This window comes from Grampus griseus, assembly GCF_964374135.1.
Source record: "Grampus griseus genome assembly, chromosome: 1".
In the NCBI taxonomy this organism is placed as follows: Eukaryota; Metazoa; Chordata; class Mammalia; order Artiodactyla; family Delphinidae; genus Grampus; species Grampus griseus.
The window spans coordinates 115,548,423-115,569,184 of record NC_139017.1 but is presented as its reverse complement, the minus strand read 5'-3'; the positions used below and the strand labels follow the sequence as shown (position 1 = coordinate 115,569,184).

Genomic DNA, 20,762 nt, shown 5'->3' with positions numbered 1-20,762 from the left:
AGAGAATTTTTGGGTTTTAGTTCAATGTGAAACCTTTCTATTCAAGAAATATTCCCTTTGTAGTATGTATAATTCTGGCAAGAGTGATAAAAGAATTATTTTAAATAGGTAGTAGATGATGACTCCCCAGAGATGTATAAAACAACCTCTCAAGAATCTCTTACACCTGGAAAACTAGAAATTAATTTTGAAGAATTATTAAAACAAAAAATGGAAGAAGAAAGACGACGAACAGAGGAGGAACGGAAGCATAAGCTAGAGATGGAAAAACAGGAATTTGAACAACTGAGACAAGAAATGGGAGAGGTAAGACTTTAAGAAGTGTCCATTTTTATTCCACAAATATTTAGTAATCTCAGTATTTCACGTGCATTACCTTACAATAACTTTCTAAGTATTATTATTTTTACATAAAGGACACTCTTATGAGGCACTTGGTACAAGTTTCAGCATAGTTGAGTGTACCTTTCCAGCCTGCTATAACTCTACTCCTTCTTGCTAGTTTGAAAAATATGTAAGATTCCAAGTGACTGAGATATTACTGTAGTATGTAAGTAAATATTTCTTCCTATATACCTCACAATTGTGTGAGATTACACCATGATTGAGAACTGTCACTCTAGCATACTTAATATACCCAGTTATACTTATTTTCCTTGAAACAGAATTAAACTGGTAATCAAAATAAGAAAAAACTATAAGAGTACCATGGATGCTAATAGGAACATCAGTTTGGCAACTCTTTGAATAATTTTACAGGCATACTGCATTTTATTGTGCTTCACTTTATTGCACTTTGCAGGTACTGCACTTTTTACAAATTGAAGGTCTGTGGCAACCCTGCATGGAGCAAGTCTGTTGCCACCATTTTTCCAACTGCATTTGCTCACTTTGTGTCTCTGTATCACATTTTGGTAATGCTCTCAATATTTCAAACTTTTTCATTATTATTATATTTGTTATGGTGATCTGTGATCAGTGATCTTCATTGTTACTATTGTAGCTGTTTGGGGGCACCACAAACTGCTCCCATATAAGATGGTAAACTTAATCGATAAGTGTGTATGTTCTGACTGCTTCACTGACCGGCTGTTTGCCCATCTCTTTCCCTCTCTTTGGGCCTACCTGTTCCCTTACACAATAGTATTGAAATTAGGCCAATTAATGGTCTCTGAGTGTTTAAGTGAAGGTAAGAGTCGCACATCTCTCACTTTACACTTGGCCAAGAAGCGATTTGTCTCACTTTAAATAAAGCTAGCAAGATTAAGCTTAGTGAGGAAGGAACGTCGAAAGCTGAGATAGGCCAAAATCTAGGCCTCTTGGGCCAAACCATTAGCCAAGATGTGAATGCAAAGGAAAAGTTCTTGAAGGAAATTAAAAGTGCTACTCCAGTGAACACACAAATGATAAGAAAGTGGAACAGCCTTACTGTCGATGTGGAAAAAGTTTTAGTGGTCTGGATAGAAGGTCACATAAGCCACAACATTCCCTTAAGCCAAAGCCTACTCCAGAGCAAGGCCCTAACTCTCTTCAATTCTATGAAGACTGAGAGATGAGGAAGCTGCAGAAGAAAAGTCTGAAGCTACCAGAGGTTGCTTCTTGAAGTTTAAGGAAAGAAGCCATCTCTGTAACAAAAAAGTGCAAGATGAAACAGCAAGTGCTGTTGTAGAGGCTGCAGAAGTTATTCAGAAGATCTAAGATAATCAAAATGAAGGTGGCTACACTAAACAATAGATTTTCAATGTAGACAAACAGGCTTGTATTGGAAGAAGATGCCATCTAGGACTTTTTTAGCTAGAGAGGAGAAGTCAATGTTTGGCTTCAAAGCTTCAAAAGACAGGCTGACTCTCTTGTTATAGGATAAAACATAGCTGGTGACTTTAAGTTGAAGCCAATGCTTATTTAGCATTCTGAAAATCCTAGGGTCCTTGAGAATTCTGCTAAATCTACTTTGCCAGTGCTCTATAAATGGAACAGAGAACCTAGATATAGCAATCTATTCACAACCTGGTTTACTGAATATTTAAAGCCCACTGTTAAGACCTACTGCTCAGAAAAAATGATTCCTTTAAAATATTACTGCTCATTAATAGTGCACCTCAAAGAAACTTCAGGTGCACTGAAGGCAGGAAACACAAGAGAAGGAAAAGATATACAATAACAAACCCCAAACAATTAAGAAAATGGTAATAGGAACATACATATTCGATAATTACCTTAAATGTAAATGGATTAAATGTGCCAACTAAAAGACTCAGACTGGCTAAATGGATACAAAAACAAGACCCGTATATATGCTGTCAACAAGAGACCCACTTCAGACCTAAGGACACATACAGACTGAAAGTTAGGGGATGGAAAAAGATATTCCATGCAAATGTAAATCAAAAGGAAGCTGGAGTAGCAATTCTCATATCAGACAAAATAAACTTTAAAATAAAGACTATCACAAGAGACAGTGAAGGACACTACATAATGATCAAGGGATCAATCCAAGAAGAAGATATAACAATTGTAAATATTTATGCACCCAACATAGGAGCACCTCACTACATAAGGCAAAGGCTAACAGCCATAAAAGGGGAAATCGACAGTAACACAATCATAGTAGGGGACTTTAACACTCCACTTTCACCAATGGACAGATCATCCAAAAAGAAAATAAATAAGAAAACACAAGCTTTAAATGATACATTAAACAAGATGGACTTAATTGATATTTATTGGACATTCCATCCAAAAACAACAGAATACACTTTCTTCTCAAGTGCTCATGGAACATTCTCCAGGATAGGTCATATCTTGGGTCACAAATCAAGCCTTAAGAAAACTGAAATCGTATAAAGTATCTTTTCTGACTACACGCTATGAGACTAGATATCAATTAGAGGAAAAACTCTGTAAAAAATACAAACACATGAAGGCTAAACAATACAGTACTTAATAACCAAGAGATCACTGAAAAAATCAAAGAGGATATCAAAGAATACCTAGAAACAAATGACAATGAAAGCCAACGACCCAAAACCTATGGGATGCAGCAAAAGCAGTTCTAAGAGGGAAGTTTATAGCAATACAATCCTACCTTAAGAAACAAGAAACATCTCAAATAAACAACCTAACCTTACACCTAATGCAATTAGAGAAAGAAGAAAAAAACCCCAAAGTTAGCAGAAGGAAAGAAATCATGAAGATCAGATCAGAAATAAATGAAGGAAACAATAGCAAAGATCAATAAAACTAAAAGCTGGTTCTTTGAGAAGATAAACAAAATTAATAAACCATTAGCCAGATTCATCAAGAAAAAAAAGAAGACTCAAATCAATAGAATCAGAAATGAAAAATGAGGGCTTCCGTGGTGGCGCAGTGGTTGAGAGTCCATCTGCCGATGCAGGGGACGTGGGTTCGTGCCCCGGTCTGGGAGGATTCCGCGTGCCATGGAGCAGCTGGGCCCATGATCCATGGCCACTGAGCCTGCGCATCCGGAGCCTGTGCTCTGCAGCGGGAAGGGTCACAGTGGTGAGAGGCCTGCGTATGGAAAAAAAAAAAAAGAGAGATGTAACAAAGGACACTGCAGAAATACAAAGGATCATGAGAGATTACTATAAGCAACTATATGCTAATAAAATGGACAACTTGGAATAAATGGACAAATTCTTAGAAAAGCACAACCTTCCGAGACTGAACCAGGAAGAAATAGAAAATATGAACAGACCAATCACAAGCACTGAAATTGAGACTGTGCTTAAAAGTCTTCAAACAAACAAAAGCCCAGGACCAAATGGCTTCACAGGCGAATTCTATCAAGCATTTAGAGAAGAGCCAACACCTATCCTTCTCAAACTCTTCCAAAATATAGCAGAGGGAGGAACACTCCCAAACTCTACAAGGCCACTATCACCCTGATACCAAAACCAGACAAAGATGTCACAAAGAAAGAAAACTACAAGCCAATATCACTGATGAACATAGAGGCAAAACTCCTCAACAAAATACTAGCAAACAGAATCCAACAGCACATTGAAAGGATCATACACCATTGATCAAGTGGGGTTTATCCTAGGAATGCAAGGATTCTTCAATATACGCAAATCAATCAATGTGATACACCATACCAACAAACTGAAGAATGAAAACCATATGATCATCTCAATAGATGTAGAAAAAGCTTTTGACAAAATCAAACACCAATTAATGATAAAAACCCTCTAGAAAGTAGGCATAGAGGGAACTTATCTCAACATAATAAAGGCCACATATGACAAACCCACAGCCAACATGGTTCTCAATGGTGAAAAACTGAAACCATTTCCACTAAGATCAGGAACAAGACAAGGTTACCCACTCTCACCACTGTTATTCAACATAGTTTTGGAAGTTTTACCCACAGCAATCAGAGAAGAAAAATAAATAAAATGAATCCAAATCGGAAAAGAAGAAGTAAACCTGTTTGCAGATGACACGATGCTAAACATAGAGAATCCTAGAGATGCTACCAGAAAACTACTAGAGCTAATCAATGAATTTGGTAAAGTAGCAGGATACAAAATTAATGCACAGAAATCTCTGGCATTCCTATACACTAATGATGAAAAATCTGAAAGAGAAATTAAGGAAACACTCCCATTTACCATTGCAAAAAGAATAAAATACCTAGGAATAAACCCACCCAAGGAGACAAAAGACCTGTATGCAGAAAACTATAAGACACTGATGAAAGAAATTAAAGATGATACAAACAGATGGAGAGATATACCATGTTTTCGGATTGGAAGAATCAACATTGTGAAAATGACTATACTACCCAAAGCAATCTACAGATTCAGTGCAGTCCCTATGAAACTACCACTGGCATTTTTCACAGAACTAGAACAAAAAATTTCACAATTTGTATTTTAACACAAGAGACCCCGAATAGACAAAGCAATCTTGAGAAAGAAAAACGGAGCTGGAGGAATCAGGCTCCCTGACATCAGACTATACTACAAAGCTACTGTAATTGAGACAGTATGGTACTGGCACAAAAACAAGAATATAGATCAATGGAACAGGATAGAAAGCCCAGAGATAAACCCACGCACATATGGTCACCTTATTTGTGATAAAGGAGTCAAGAATACACAATGGAGAAAAGACAGCCTCTTCAATAAGTGGTGCTGGGAAAACTGGACAGCTACATGTAAAAGAATGAAATTAGAACACTCTAACACCATACACAAAAATAAACTCAAAATGGATTAAAGACCTAAATGTAAGGCCAGATACTATAAAACTCTTAGAGGAGAACATAGGAAGAACACTCTATGACATAAATCACAGCAAGATCCTTTTTGACCCACCTCCTAGAGAAATGGAAATAAAAACAAAAATAAACAATTGGGACCTAATGAAACTTAAAATCTTTTGCACAGCAAAGGAAACCATAAACAAGACCAAAAGACAACCCTCAGAAGGGGAGAAAATATTTGCAAATGAAGCAACTGACAAAGGATTAATCTCCAAAATTTACAAGCAGCTCATCCAGCTCAATATCAAAAAAACAATCAACCCAATCCAAAAATGGGCAGAAGAGGTAAATAGACATTTCTCCAAAGAGGATATACAGATTGCCAACAAACACATGAAAGAATGCTCAACATCAGTAATCATTAGAGAAATGCAAATCAAAACTACAATGAGGTATCATCTCACACTGGTTAGAATTGCCATCATCAAAAAATCTAGAAACAATAAATGCTGGAGAGGGTGTGGAGAAAAGGGAACCCTCTTGCACTGTTGGTGGGAATGTAAATTGTTACAGCCACTATGGAAACAGTATGGAGGTTCCTTAAAAAACTACAAATAGAACTAACATACGACCCAGCAATCCCACTACTGGGCATATACCCCAAGAAAACCATAATTCAAAAAGAGTCATGTACCATAATGTTCATTGCAGCTCTATTTACAATAGCCAGGACATGGAAGCAACCTAAGTGTCCATCAACTGATGAATGGATAAAGATGTGGCACATACATACAATGGAATATTACTCAGCCATAAAAAGAAACAAAATTGAGTTATTTGTAGTGAGGTGGATGGACCTACAGTCTGTCATACAGAGTGAAGTAAGTCAGAAAGAGAAAAACAAATACCATCTGTTAACACATATATATGGAATCTAAAAAAAAAATGGTTATGAAGAACTTACGGGCAGGACAGGAATAAAGACGCTGACGTAGAGAATGGACTTGAGGACACGCGGAGGGGGAAGGGTAAGCTGGGACGAAGTGAGAGAGTGGCATGGACTTATATATACTGCCTAATGTAAAGTAGATAGCTAGTGGGAAGGAACCGCATAGCACAGGGAGATCAGCTCGGTGCTTTGTGACCACCTAGAGGGGTCGGATAGGGATGGTGGGAGGGAGACGCAGGAGGGAGGAGATATGGGGATGTATGTATATGTATAGCTAATTCACTTTGTTATAAAGCAGAAACTAACTCACCATTGTGAAGCAGTTATACTCCAATAAAGATGTTAACAAAAAAATTAGTGCACCTGATCACCCAAGAGCTCTGATGGAGATTTGTGACGATATTAATGTTGTTTTCATGCCTGCTAGCACAGAATCCATTCTGCAGCCCATGGATCAAGAAGTAATTTCTACTTTCAAGTCTTATTATTGAAGACATACGTTTTGTAAGGCTATAGCTGCCATAGATCGTGATTCCTCTGATGGATATGGACAAAATCAATTAAAAACCTTCTGGAAAGGATTCAACATTCCAGGTACCATTAAGAATATTTGTGATTCATGGGAAGAGGTCAAAATATCAAATTCACAGGAGTTTAGCAAAAGTTGATTTCAACCCTCATGGATGACTTTGAGGAGTTCAAGCCTTCAGTGGAGGAAGTAAATGCAGATGTGGAAATAGCAAGAAAAGTAGAATTAGAAGTGGAGTCTGAAGATGTGAATGAATTGCTGCAATCTCATGATAAAACTAATGAATGAGGAGTTGCTTCTTATGGATGAAAAAAGAAAGTGATTTTAACACTTCACAGCAAGGCCCTAACTCTCTTCAGTTCTATGAAGGCTGGGAGATGAGGAAGCTACTCCTGGTGAAGGTGCTGTGAAGATTGTTAAAATGACAGCAAAGGATTTAGAATATTACATAAACTTAGTTGATAAAGCACCAGCAGAGTTTTAGAAGACTGACTCCAATTTTGGAAGAAATTCTACAGCGGGTACAATGCTATCAAAGAGCATTGCAAGCTACAGAGACGTCGTTCACAAAAGAAAGAGTCAATTGATGCAGCAAACTTCATTGTTGTCTTATTTTAAGAAACTGCCCCAGCCGCCCCAGCCTCAGCAATTAACACCCTGATCAGTCAGCAGCCATCAACACTGAGGAAAGACTGTCCAACAGCAAAAAGATTACAACTCACTGAAGGCTCAGGTGATGGTTAGCAATTTTTAGCAATATTTTAAAGTTAAGGTATGTACATTATTTTTTTAGACATAATGTTATTGCACACTTAATAGACTACAGTATAGTGTAAACATAACTTTTATATGCACTGGGAAACCAAAAAATTCATGTGACTCACTTTATTAAGATATTCGCTTTATTACAGTGGTCTGGAATTGAATTCCCAATATCTCCAAGTTATGCCTGTATTTTATTAAATTATTCTAAGATAGAATTTTGATACTATTAAATACCTTAGTATGGTTTCACCAGCATTGAAATGAATTTTAAAAATACATATATAGGGACTTCCCTGGTGGTGTAGTAGTTAAGAATCAGCCTGCCAATGCAGGGGACCACGGGTTCAAGCCCTGGTCCGGGAAGATCCCACATGCTGCGGAGCAACTAAGCCTGTGCGCCACAACTACTGAGCCTGCGCCTTAGAGCCCGCGAGCCACAACTACTGAAGCCTGTGTGCCGCAACTACTGAAGCCCGCGCGTCTAGATCCTGTGCTCCACAACAAGAGAAGCCACCGCAATGAGAAGCCCGCGCACCGCAACGAAGAGCAGCCCCCGCTCGCCGCAACTAGAGGAAGCCCTCACACAGCAACAAAGACCCAACACAGCCAAAATAAATAAATAATTTTAAAAATACATATATACACATACATACCTATAGACTGTACAGGGCCAGCTTCATGAACATGCAACTTGTGCCCTCACAGGACCCCATGCTCAGAAGGGACACAGGATTTAGTGCTCTGAGGTTGCCTTTGAAATTTTAAATAAGTTTATCTTTGAACTTGTGTGTGTTGTCATTGAAAGTTGGTTGGACAGTGGAACCTGCACTAGAGTCTCAGAGCCTTGGCTCACCCACTCCATGTGACGTCTCCGTGCTTCCTCATGGTGGGCTCTCAGCAGCCCTCTTCCTACCTCCTGATGTCCTAGGTCCCTGTCTAACCTTCGCCTTCCTAACCCTGAACACTGCTTCCTTCCATCTGGATGGGCAACCAGTTGCATAGGCAGAAGTGGGGAGGGTGAGGGAGGAGGCCAGCATTCCACCGTCACCCTTGGCCTCCGGCTGGGCACGGGGCCCTAGCAGCTACACGAACAACAGTGTTGGGGATGAATGCACAACCCCATTACTTGGGGTGAGGCGAGCAGTGGCTTTCCCAGCCTAAGTAGGATTGGCAGTGATATGGCATGTTTGGTAGGTGACTTGGTGGGGGCCCCTTGCCAACTCCTGATCTAGGAACCGAGTGGGTTCCTTCACAGAGGTCGCAATCTCTTAGAAGTTGCCTCTTTGTCATGGGTTGGAGCAATGGGACTGTGGGGATATTTACTTCCTTGCCCAGGTCAACCAAGAGACTATAAATGCTGCATAAATATATAGTTAATAAGAAAATATAATGAATATGCTGTAGGAAAATACTTCAAGGTGTACCCTCAGAATTTTAAAAAAATGTAATAGCATTTATTTTATAAAGGAAGCTGAAAATGAATTGTCTGTCTAGAAAAACAAAGTAAATTAGAATATATTTTAGTAATACTATGGGGAAGTAATCTAATTCATATATGGCAGGGTGTAATTGTCTGACATTCTGGTGCTACTAAGTGACTTACTCCACTATGTCTGGGAGTTTTCAAACAAGTAAAATGCCAGTTCCAAGATTACATAGATCATAACTGATTAGTTCAACCATTAATTTTGATCAGAGTGATGTGGGAACCATTGTGATATGATGTGATGTCATAACTTTGTTAATTTCTGGTATTTTAGGAGTTGCCCATTTTCACCCACATAGACCAAAAAGTGGAGGTAGTATAAAGGAATAAACTTTCTTTTTTCCCTTTGTTGAACCAAGAAATTAAGCCTCATGTCAACATCATCCACTGTGACTCTTCCCGCACCCCACCCTGCCCAGTCCCACCTTTTTTTTTTCTCTCTGCCTAGAACTCTAGGTCTTCCCCAGGAGAAGTGTACCAGGAATAACTGCAATATTCTACCAGTCCATTAGGGTTTACGAAGTATACAAAGTATACTTCGAAGTGTACGAAGTATACAAAGAAAAGGGAAAGACAAGGTAAAAGACAAGGGAAAGGAACCTGAATAAGGTATTCAAGATAAAATGGTATAAAGAATTCGAACCCAATTTTTGTTGACTCATCTTTCTTGGCAGAATATAAAATTGAGAATACAAGTGATATGTAGCAAAATGTAGGGATTTTACCAGACTGTAGAAATGCTTAATTCAGTTGAATTATTAAGAGTAATATTTAACTTTGACTATCATCAAATGAAAGGCAGGAGGAATTTTAGAGATACTGTGGCTCTATATAGAGATGAAAAAATCATGTCCAGTGGACTAAGTGACCAGGCAAAAGGCCACACAGTATCAGAGTCAGAACTATTGACTCCTAGCCCAGTAGTTTTTGAATTTTCTTTACCTTCCCCTAAACAAAGGTCTTCCTACAATTCCTAGTAAAAGCTAATCGTGTACATATTTTACTTTTAGCAGGTTATAATGGAATGTTAATGAGGTTTTGAGCCATAGTCCCTAATTAAATAGCATTTTAAATGAAATGTTATCTACAGTCTTAAATTTGTAGCACTACTTTTAATTAGTAAATTTAGGCACTGTGTTTAGGGAGGAAGTTATTTAACATTTAGTTTTGGCTTCAAATAAGAAATAGTGAACTTTCTGGATGGTTTATTGTACAAACTAATTTTCTGGTATTTAATATATAAAAATCAATTTTTTTGAAGGAAGAAGAAGAAAATGAAACCTTTGAACTGAGCAGGGAATATGAAGAATTAATCAAATTGAAAAGGAGTGGCTCTATTCAAGCTAAAAATCTAAAAAGCAAGTTTGAAAAAATTGGACAATTGTCTGAAAAACAAATACAGAAAAAGATAGAAGAAGAACGAGCAAGAAGAAGAGCAATTGATCTTGAAATTAAAGAGCGAGAAGCAGAAAACTTTCATGAGGTAATACTGTTTTATATTTAACAGTTATAGTTCAGTAATGATGATGAACTTAACAGAAATAACATTGACTTTGAAATAAGTGTTGGAATTTACAGTTAACCATCAGTGTATAAAATAATCTTGGAACTAAATAGCAAAAGCACATTAAGATCTTAAGAGACTTTAAAAAGATTTCCCTACTCTAGCATTGTTCCAAAATGACTTTTATAAGAATTAAAGCCTACAGTGAACATCAAATGGTTCACTTTAGCAAAAATAGCTCAGAAATATTTATTGGCACAAGTTTTACTTTGAATCAGTAGAACCAGTGTATATTAAACTCCAGAGATGATTCATACCTACTTTCTTAAAGATGAGGCCAACAAAGCCTATATGATATGTTCAAAGTCATGCCAATCATTCAGTGGCAGAGCCTAAATCAGAATTCAGGTGACATGAATTTGAAGTACCTCCATATGTAAAATAAGGAGGCACTCACTAGATGACCTATAATGGCCATTCCAGCTTAAGGACTAGTTCCATGATTATGAATATTGGTTTAAATAAGATCTGGAAAACTTATTCTGTCAAAATTGCCATTTTATGTTATATTTAACATATATTCTTCTAAAAATTGATTTTCATCATACATTTAACTATAAAACAGGTATGGGAATTTGGGAGGGTCTTCAGAGGAGATTGGTGAATAAAAAGAATGATGAAACTATGGGCAAATTCCAGGACTATAAGCAATTCATTATTACTGAGACAAGTAGAGTGCAAGCACGGCAAAAGATGATGAAGACGCAAGCACAGGCAAGATGACCCATCTTAGATGCCATATTAAGGAACTTTGTTTTATTGGGGTGCAATGAAGGGATTTTTAAAACATGGAATATTATCAAATAGGCATCTTTATCGCAAGATCATGCTGAAGCTAAAGATGGCTTTAGACTTATGCATTAAAAAATTATTTGAAAGCCTACTATGTTCCGGAGACTGTTCTGGACACTGGGACTACATTGGTGAATAAACCTGCAGTCCTCGCTCATATGGTGTTTAGAATCTAACAGGTGTGGGGCAGGAGACAGGGAATGGAAACAATGATTGGGTAATAAATAAAAGCTATGGAGATTAACAAAGCAGGGTAAAAGACTATAGATTATGTGGTACAATTTTGTACAGGGTGGTCAGAGAAAACATGAGGATTTGAACTAGAACTGGAATGGAGAGGACTGATAAGTATGTAGAATACAAAACTGGCAAGACTTAGCTTGGAAATGGTGGTGGAGAGGAATCAAAGTGACTGGGTATACTAGGTAATAGGGGAACACAGGAGTTTGGTAGGAAGGGAGGTCACAAGCTAGACAAATGGAGATGCTGTAGAACATCCAGATATCAATTAAATTGATATGCATCTGAACTTAGTGCAACATACACAAAAACATAAGGACTTAGGGACTGGGTTATAAACCATTTTGTCACAGCTAAAAACTAATGCCATTGCTATTTTTAATATCTTCTATGTTGGGCCCTATGTTAAGTTTTGGGTACATAAAAGTGAATATGCCTTCAAGAAATCCAGCCTAATGAGATGTATGAAAACAATTAAAATTGTCATTAAGTGCTAAGATAGTTATGTATTTAGTGTTATGGGATCAAGTAGTATGGAATCAGTATTCCTAGGAGATGTTTAACAGGGCTGAGAAAATGACATTTTAGCTGAATGTGAAGGTTGAATAGAAGTTTCAGTTAAAGAGGGAAAGCATTCCAGATTGGAAGGACAATGTGAGTCAACAGGAAGGTTGTAAAACTTTATCTGGCAGAGTGGAAAATAGGTTCAAAGGAAAGGTTCATATAATAGGTGATAGGATAAAATGTTGTAAAACTAGGTTGCAGCTAGCTGAAGGGCCTTTTTAACCTTGTGGGCACTATAATCCGGGAACAATGTTAATAATCAGGGGTGTTTTTTTGGCTGCATTGGGTCTTTGTTGCTGCGCGCGGGCTTTCTCTAGTTGCGGCAAGTGGGAGCTACTCTTCGTTGCAGTGCGTGGGCTTCTTATTGCGGTGGCTTCTCTTGTTGCAGAGCACGGTCTTCGTGGCTCGCGGGCCCTAGAGCGCAGGCTCAGTAGTGGTGCATGGGCTTAGTTGCTCCGCGGCATGTGGGTCTTCCCGGACCAGGGCTCAAACCCGTGTCCCCTGCATTGGCAGGTGGATTCTTAACCACTGCGCCACCAGGGAAGCCCAAATAATCAGTTTTAAGACAGAGTGATAAAAGGCTTATGTTTACAGAATCCTGGGATCATGGAGGATAAACTGGAAGATGGTCATGAAGTTGGGGGCAAGGGAGAAAAATTGACCCAACTTTAACAAAACTGAGTTACAGGCAGGTGGTTGCTGAGAAGCCTAACATTGCTTCAAGATTACCGGGCAAACTAGATGATGCTACAGAGAATTCAGGAGGTCAGGAGAGGAGGGAGGGGTGAATAAACTGTTTTGGACCTGTGAAGTTTGAGCTATATTTGGAAAGATAATGGCAGTCTGAAACACAGGTACTGGGCTCAGGGAAGAGGCAGGAGCTACAGATTGTTTCAAAGTATAGATGTAGATAAAACCATCTTGAGAGTTAATAGTTGGAAGGTGAATGATAAAACCCTGGAGAACACCAACATTAAATGGACGGATGGGCCATAAGATCAGTTGATCCTTTAGAGACAAATCACAGAAGGTAAAGAATTTAAATAAGCATGCATGTGCTTCCTTTTTTTTTTTTTAAAGATAGTGAAACCTCAGTGATACCTAGTCCTATAAAATTTGTAGGTAAAATAAATGAGGTACATAGCTTCTGGTTTTAATGCTATTACTGACTCTTGTATAAAAGGATATGAGATTAGGACCTGGCTGATCTGTAATCCATGAAGATGTCCTAAATTGAGTTTCCTGTGTAGAACCTGACATTCCTCCTATCATATCCCTCTAGATTAAGGGTCACTGAGATCCTGTGTTAGCATAGTTTTGGCAGAGTATAATCAACTTCCAGAGTAGGATCTTCCCCTCCCATCTGATATTTGTTTTCCTCCTTTAGAAAATACCTTCTCTTTATGTTCCAGACACCTTTCAAGGCCTAACTCATTCATGTAACCTAATCTAAGAATTCCGTCCCAGCTCCTGTAACCCTTAACCTGTACTAACATTTGGTAGGTAAACCACTTAATTTCCTTAGTTTGACATTCTATCTAGATCTTACAAGGTGCACTCCAAAACCATTCCTTGCATTTTTATCCCAAATTCATTGCCTATTTCGGTTGCCTGTAATATCCACATGCTGGGAGTATCAATGCCCTGCTAAGAATGCACCTAGACTCTAGAACAAAGATCATTCCATTTATAACGTGACTCTCTTAGTAGATTCATTTCCTGGAAACACTTTTAACCTGGCTTTTCAGGGATTCAACAAAAGGCAACTGTACTCAATAACTGAAAGACTGTTCATGAACTTTCTCCCAGTTAACTTATGAATCCTTTTTTTTGCGGTACGCGGGCCTCTCACTGTTGTGGCCTCTCCCGTTGCGGAGCACAGGCTCCGGACGCGCAGGCTCAGCGGCCATGGCTCACGGGCCCAGCCGCTCCGCGGCATGTGGGATCCTCCCGGATCAGGACACGAACCCGTGGTCCCCTGCATCGGCAGGCGGACTCCCAACCACTGCGCCACCAGAGAAGCCCGACACAAAATTTTATGCAAAAATTCAGAAGGCAAGTTATTAACCAGGAGGGATTCAGTCAGAATAGCAGTTATTGTGCCTGCTGAAACATCCTATCTTGAAGATTTATTTTGTAAGCAAAGAATAACATGAACTGTTTTAAGTCTGAAAAAGGAGGTCCATTTTTCTTTCCATGTAAGTCTCAGAAAAGCCTGCTGAGATTAAAACTGCAGTTTAGTACTTTTGCTTGTTAAGCAAGCAAACCATTGTTTAACATGTACTTTTTACCCTATCTTTTAAATATAATAAACAATCATATCAACACTGTTCATTAACAATAATGGTAGTCAGGCTTTATGTTTATCCACTGAAGGTTAAATAATGGCGTTAACAATAGAATTTACCCATTAGGTCTCTGGTTGTGTCTGATGTTCTAGCACTTTCCAGTATCAAATAAAAATTTGATTCAGGAGAACCAGAAAAACTATCCAACTTACTTTTAACTCCTCCTTCTACATTCATTGGAGCTGCGGTGCAACACCTCAAACTAATGTAAAACATTGATGAACCAAGATTTTTCTTACACAGGCAGTTATTTTACAGCTTGTTTCAAAATTTCCTTTATTGGTTGCACGTGGTACCTGGAAGCAATTTCCTCATAGTACAGTGAAATATGAAGTGGTGGCATTTCCAGATAGACCCACAAGAGTCTAAGTAGTTTAGAAACCAAGAGTCGACTACAACTAAAGTACTTTTGAAACCATGGATTAACTGTACCCATAAGACCCCACTCTACTAAAACTGCTATCAAAAGGCCAGTGAGTGATCTCATCATCACCAAACTGGTTTTACAGACTCACACTATCTGACAGTTTAAATTCTGCTCTTAAATTACCCCCTTATTTTCATGGCTTCCAGCTCTCACCCCTAAACAGACTGACTCAGAACCATACTTCACCTCAATGATTTCCCCAAGTTCCACCATTGCCTCTTTCAATAGTTGTCTTCCTGTTTATTCTCCCTGAAAACATTCTTTGCCATTGCCCATCAATAAATTATTTGTTGAATGGAATTCATCTCAGTTATTAACAAAGAGCGAGGAAAGAAATCATGAAGTGGGAAATAACAGAAATTACATTTCTGTATTATGTAGTAGGGTGAAGAGTGATATGGAGACTCTAACGAGAAGGAAGTATTTTAATAATTGTTAACAATGCATCATACCCTCACCCTTTTCTGTTACTCATTATCAACAAGCACTGAGATTTGGTTGGGCAAATAAATACACCAGGACTCCAGAGATAATGTATGATCTTTACACTGGGAGAAAAGGATTCCAATAGTTAAGAAAATAGTTCACAAATGAAACTTTCATCTTTCCCAAATTGGGGGATAGTGAAAATGTCCATGTCTGCAGTGTGGCAAATAGGCATAACCAAACATGTTAATTATTTTGTGCCTAGACATCTTCAGAACTATTAACATCTCAGTTCTTGTTCGTTTTTAGACAACAATTCTTATTCTTGGCCCATTTTTGTAAAGGAAGAAGATGTTGATATCAAGCCTGCAAAAAAAAGTGAGGCTCCATTTACTCATAAAGTGAATATGAAAGCTAGATTTGAACGAATGGCTAAGGCAAGAGAAGAAGAAGAACAAAGAAGAATTGAAGAGCAAAAGTTATTACGCATGCAGTTTGAACAAAAGGAAATTGATGCAGCACTACAAAAGGTACCAGGCTTATATTTCCTTTATTTTCCAAAGATGACCTTTTAAAGACAATGAAGTTTTATGAAGAGGTATTAAAAAAAATTTTAATAGTTTTCAAGTAATTGAAATGTTTTATAAAATACTTTGTAGTAAGCATACTTACACGTTCTTTACTTTGGGGGGAAAAATATATTTACCTCCAAATTCTATTACTAAACCACTGTCCTGAAAATAGTACTACAGTATAAATGCCAACTTGAATGCACTTATTTTATTATAGAAAAGAGAAGAGGAGGAGGAAGAAGAGGGTAGCAACATGAATGGCTCCACCATTGAAGATGAAGCGGAAACCAGATCAGGAGCTCCGTGGTTTAAGAAGCCTCTAAAAAACACATCGGTTGTAGACAGTGAGCCAGTTAGATTTACTGTTAAAGTAACAGGAGAACCCAAACCAGAAATTACATGGTGGTTTGAAGGAGAAATATTGCAGGATGGAGAAGACTATCAATATATTGAAAGAGGAGAAACTTACTGTCTTTATTTACCAGAAACTTTCCCAGAAGATGAAGGAGAGTATATGTGTAAAGCAGTGAACAATAAAGGCTCTGCAGCTAGTACCTGCATTCTTACCATTGAAAGTAAGAATTAATCACTCTTTGAATCTAGAACTTTTATTCTATTTAAAAATGTTTTCCTTTAAAAAAAAAATCACTTTTCTTCTCTCTTTTTTAGCTGACGACTACTAGGTCCCCTTCCCTCTCCCTGGAACACACACCCTCTCTCTCCGACTTTCTTACTGCATCCATCCTTTCTGTGGCGGGGCCAGAAAAGGAAACTGGAAGTGCCACTATGCTGACTCCTCATTCCTTTCCCCAACAGTCTTCACAACACAAGCTCGTCTGAAAAGTACCTCCTTCCTTTTCAAATGAGCACCAGATTCACATTACGCAGTATACGTTGGTGTGTAATTTAATAAGGCCAAGTGGGAAATTTACTCAATTATTTCTATCAGAACCCATACAAAGGCTGCGTATTTCCCATGTTTACAGCAATGATGTTTAAAAAAAACCATAAATCGGACATATTTTGCATGAAAGAATAACACTTATGAGCTATGCACACCTAAAATTAGTCTGAAATAGCTGAGTTAAGGAATTTGGAACCTATCAATTTGAGTGGGCTTTTTTCCTCAGTAGTTTATCATTTTGGTTGTTGTAGTTTCAGAGTCTTTCTGAAGCAGAGATATGAGGGGGTAGGGGTGTCATTTCTCCCTGTGTGTGGAGAAAACAAAAAAACTGAAGACTTTTAAGAAACAACTGCCAGAGCAAATGTGATGGAAACCACTGCCTAATACAGAGTTCTGAGTGTTGAGAATATCAAACGTACTTTTCAAATGTGTGTGATATATATTCAAGCTTATAAAAGCAAATTTATGTTGTGACCTTGCCTGAACAAATTATATTTTAATGAGAAAACTTTGTATTAATAGTTCATGCAGGAGAAAACAATTTCAACATAATCAAAGATTTCAAGATCTAGAATTAGATTTAGGGGAAAATGGCACAATCTTCAATTTTGAGTTTTTAAAGTGAGTTTGTAAATAATTAGCAACCATGTACTAATCAAGTTGTTTTATATTTTAATTGTCTGGAAGACAATTTTATTTTACAATGTAAACCCATAATAAAGTCACTTCTGTATTTAAAAAAAAGTCTTTCAGTATTTTAGAAAAAAGACGAACATTCCCTTATAATATTCACCAATGTACATTTATTTTTTTATTGAGGAAACCATGATCAATACAAAATTACAGCAATCATGTACCCTTTTACATACAATGGTATTAAAGCAAACTCTAAACCACAGTTTGTAAAGTATTCAATTTACCTCAAGTCCAAGCTGCATCTCCCTAAGACACTGTTCCCATCACAGTAGCCATTTTAAGCCAATCTTCTTTTTACACGGGTAGTTTCTGTAGAGAACACTTTTCTCAGGACGAAAATGCATTGAGCATGCATAAGAAAAAATATATATATATGTGCAAATACATTTAAGAGTTTCTATAGGGGTATCACTGAAGAAAATAAAATCCTGGGACTTATTTGCTTTCTTAAAAGCACCAATTTAAAAAAATCCCTCAAAAGTTTACTGTGGCAAGAAAACTCACGTGACTAAACAAAAACTAAGGTTATTTTCAGAGTCAAAATTATCTTTAACTAGGTATTGTTAAAATACATTTTAAAGTGAGGCAGAATTTTCAGAAAATAAAGACATCTTCATTAATTAGTAATTTCTACAACCTTATTCTAGACAACATAACTTTGCAGGCAGAAGTGGTTCTCCTGGCAGAGTATTCAAACAAATGTTATCACTTTGAATACATTTCTATTTCCCTCTTAAGGTACTCTGTTCACTCCTACCCAAACCCACTCCTGTAATTAACTACTAAGGTATCTGTCTAAGGATGTATTTTACAATGCTCATAAACAACTAGTATTAAACCACTAGTTTTAGTATTAAAACCATTTTCATTAATTAAAAATGAAAGTATACTTCCCATTTCTAAAAGAAACATCAAACCATAAGAATTCTAAGTACTACCACACTAAGAAATCTTAAAAACAAAAACACATTGTCAAGTTTAAGTGCTAAATAAAATAAATCAATTTCAAGCTAAACATTCTTTCTACCACTCCTAACATCCATTGCATTCAAATCAACTGGCTCACCTTTTCTGCTTTCCATTTATTTCAAGGTTAAGATTAGCGCCATTTAAAAAATACTTGCAGTATCAGTGAAGGCTTATGATAATGAATAAAAAAAAATTCTCATGAGATAGAAACAATGCCCCAATATCTATTAGCATTCATATGTATTTTGTTTTATAAAAATGCAAACTACAACTAACCAAAACTTGACAGGCTCTTAAGGTTCAAAGAGCTCCTTAATATCAATCTTAACATACCTATCATTGACTATTAAAACACACATACACACACATAAATGTGGTGCAATAACTACATGACTTTCAAAATTTAACAGTTCATGGAACATTTAAGATCAAGTGAATATAGCACTTTAAAATGAAAAGTGATCAAAGCAGGTACATTACACCCTATACCATATATTATGTATGGGAAAACATTTCATTTTTCTCAATTATGATTTGCCAATTTTACCTTCTACATTGAGCCCTTCTATGGTCCATGCTCATCGGCTCACCAATGGCATACACTCAAAGGATTCCTCTTATGGGTAACTATCTCAGGACCTGATTTTATGAGCTATGATTTGGTGCTTGCAGCATCTTCAGCACTGTGTGTGAAAATGAAGGCAGTATTTTTGAATATTTTTCTTTGTTGCAAAGATAAGCAGGAGTTTTAAAAGGATCAGCACATTTTAGAAATCGAATAAACAAAACTGATATGATGCTGCTTTAATACATTCATCTTAACTCAAAATATGTACCAGTTAAAATCATCTATAAGAACACACAAACATTTTAAACTGGCAAAAAATAAAATGCAGCGTCAGTTATTAAAGTATTATAAACCAGAAAAATATTGGTTGCTATACAGATTATGAAAGGTTATTTGCTATACAGTTAACATTTCACTGATGCACATGCCTTTACCAAAACTTACTGCCAGTATTTCTTATAATTTTTTCCTTTTTCAGTGTATATAAAAAAGTTATGAAAACTGAATTGTCTAAAAAAAAAAGTCATAATGAAATTCTTGACCCATAATGTCCTTACTGAATTACTACAGTTCAAGAATAAGAAAAAAAATAAAGACTCCATAGCTTTGGAGGGCAAAGAAAATGTCTTGTCAATCATAAACAGATTGTGAAGGCTGTTGAAGTGTCTGACCAAATGATTTCCTAAATCCTGAAAACTATGTAACTGTCCTTTTTAAAATTTTAACAATTCTTCTATATTTGGGAAAAGTTCGGATGTAGTTTAATTACAGCAGCAATCTACTCATCATTTTTTCCCATTTTAATTTAAAAAATTAAAATAAAAAACATTACCCAGAAATGTAAACAGTTGTTTGAACAACTTAAAGACTTTCCACTGAAATGGTAGCATAAATAACAAAATACACTTTGGGGAAGCAGTAGCAGATTGCTTTTGAATACACAACCACAAAAACCTCACAGGGACAACATTAATGTACTGAAATATTTATTTATATATGTCCTTAGGTTGTGCTTACCTGTTGCTTTTTGCAGCAGAACCTAAGGTGGAAGGTCTGGGAAGGCACTGTGAAGTATAAATAATTGCACTGTTTGCAATTAATAAAGATTTTAAACCTTAAATGAATCAAAATCAACAGCCTCCAATTTGTGAGTTATGATATTGAATCCAACTGAACTATCTCTTCAGTTTAATTAATAAATGTACCACTTTCCTAAAAGTTCATCTATAAAACAGTATCATGCAAAATACTGAAACTGTTCACATCAATACCCTACTCTTAAAGATAACAGATAACTCCTTAACTATTAAACTTGAAGCTAGAACTACATATCCATATCTAAATAAGGGTAAGGGAAGTCACTCTAGGTTCTATAAAACAGGCAAACAACATTTCAAAACATCTACAATGAACTGTACTGCTATTTTCTACCCTATAAGTAATCTCAACATTTATGTCCTTGCACATCTTTCTTTATAGTATATTCAGAACAGCAAATGGTGCTCCCCCACCAATGAAAGAACTAGTATATATATATATATAGGAAATGGTGTTAAAACCACTACATTGCTTAATATTTGCAAACTGAAAACCACTCTGTCTGATACATTTCAAGTCTTTCATATTAATATATAAGATATGCATGTTTTACACTGAAAAACAATATATTTTAGGAGCACCAATGAGTAATACTATTCAACTTTGTTAATGATCAGTTTTCTTTAGCTATAGCTAAA

General features: G+C 36.8%; 2 protein-coding genes across 7 annotated transcripts in view; one reads left to right on the top strand and one right to left on the bottom strand.

Annotated features, from left to right (window-relative positions):
• The window catches only part of NEXN (nexilin F-actin binding protein), a 58,316-nt gene extending 40,804 nt beyond the window's left edge, over positions 1-17,512 (top strand). For all 5 annotated transcript variants that reach the window (XM_082680181.1, XM_082680180.1, XM_082680179.1 and 2 more), the window contains 5 exons: positions 109-306; positions 10,218-10,439; positions 15,662-15,847; positions 16,107-16,464; positions 16,559-17,512. In XM_082680181.1, the coding sequence (XP_082536307.1) occupies positions 109-306; positions 10,218-10,439; positions 15,662-15,847; positions 16,107-16,464; positions 16,559-16,572 (978 nt within the window). In that variant the 3' untranslated portion in view covers positions 16,573-17,512. The remainder of the gene's footprint in view (positions 1-108; positions 307-10,217; positions 10,440-15,661; positions 15,848-16,106; positions 16,465-16,558) is intronic.
• Positions 17,513-17,706: 194 nt separating this feature from the next.
• FUBP1 (far upstream element binding protein 1) overlaps positions 17,707-20,762 on the bottom strand; it is a 33,892-nt gene continuing 30,836 nt past the window's right edge. For both annotated transcript variants that reach the window (XM_082680237.1, XM_082680229.1), the window contains 2 exons: positions 20,044-20,090; positions 17,707-19,141 (listed from right to left, as the gene is read on the bottom strand). In XM_082680237.1, coding sequence (XP_082536363.1) covers positions 19,111-19,141; positions 20,044-20,090 — 78 coding nt within the window. In that variant the 3' untranslated portion in view covers positions 17,707-19,110. The remainder of the gene's footprint in view (positions 19,142-20,043; positions 20,091-20,762) is intronic.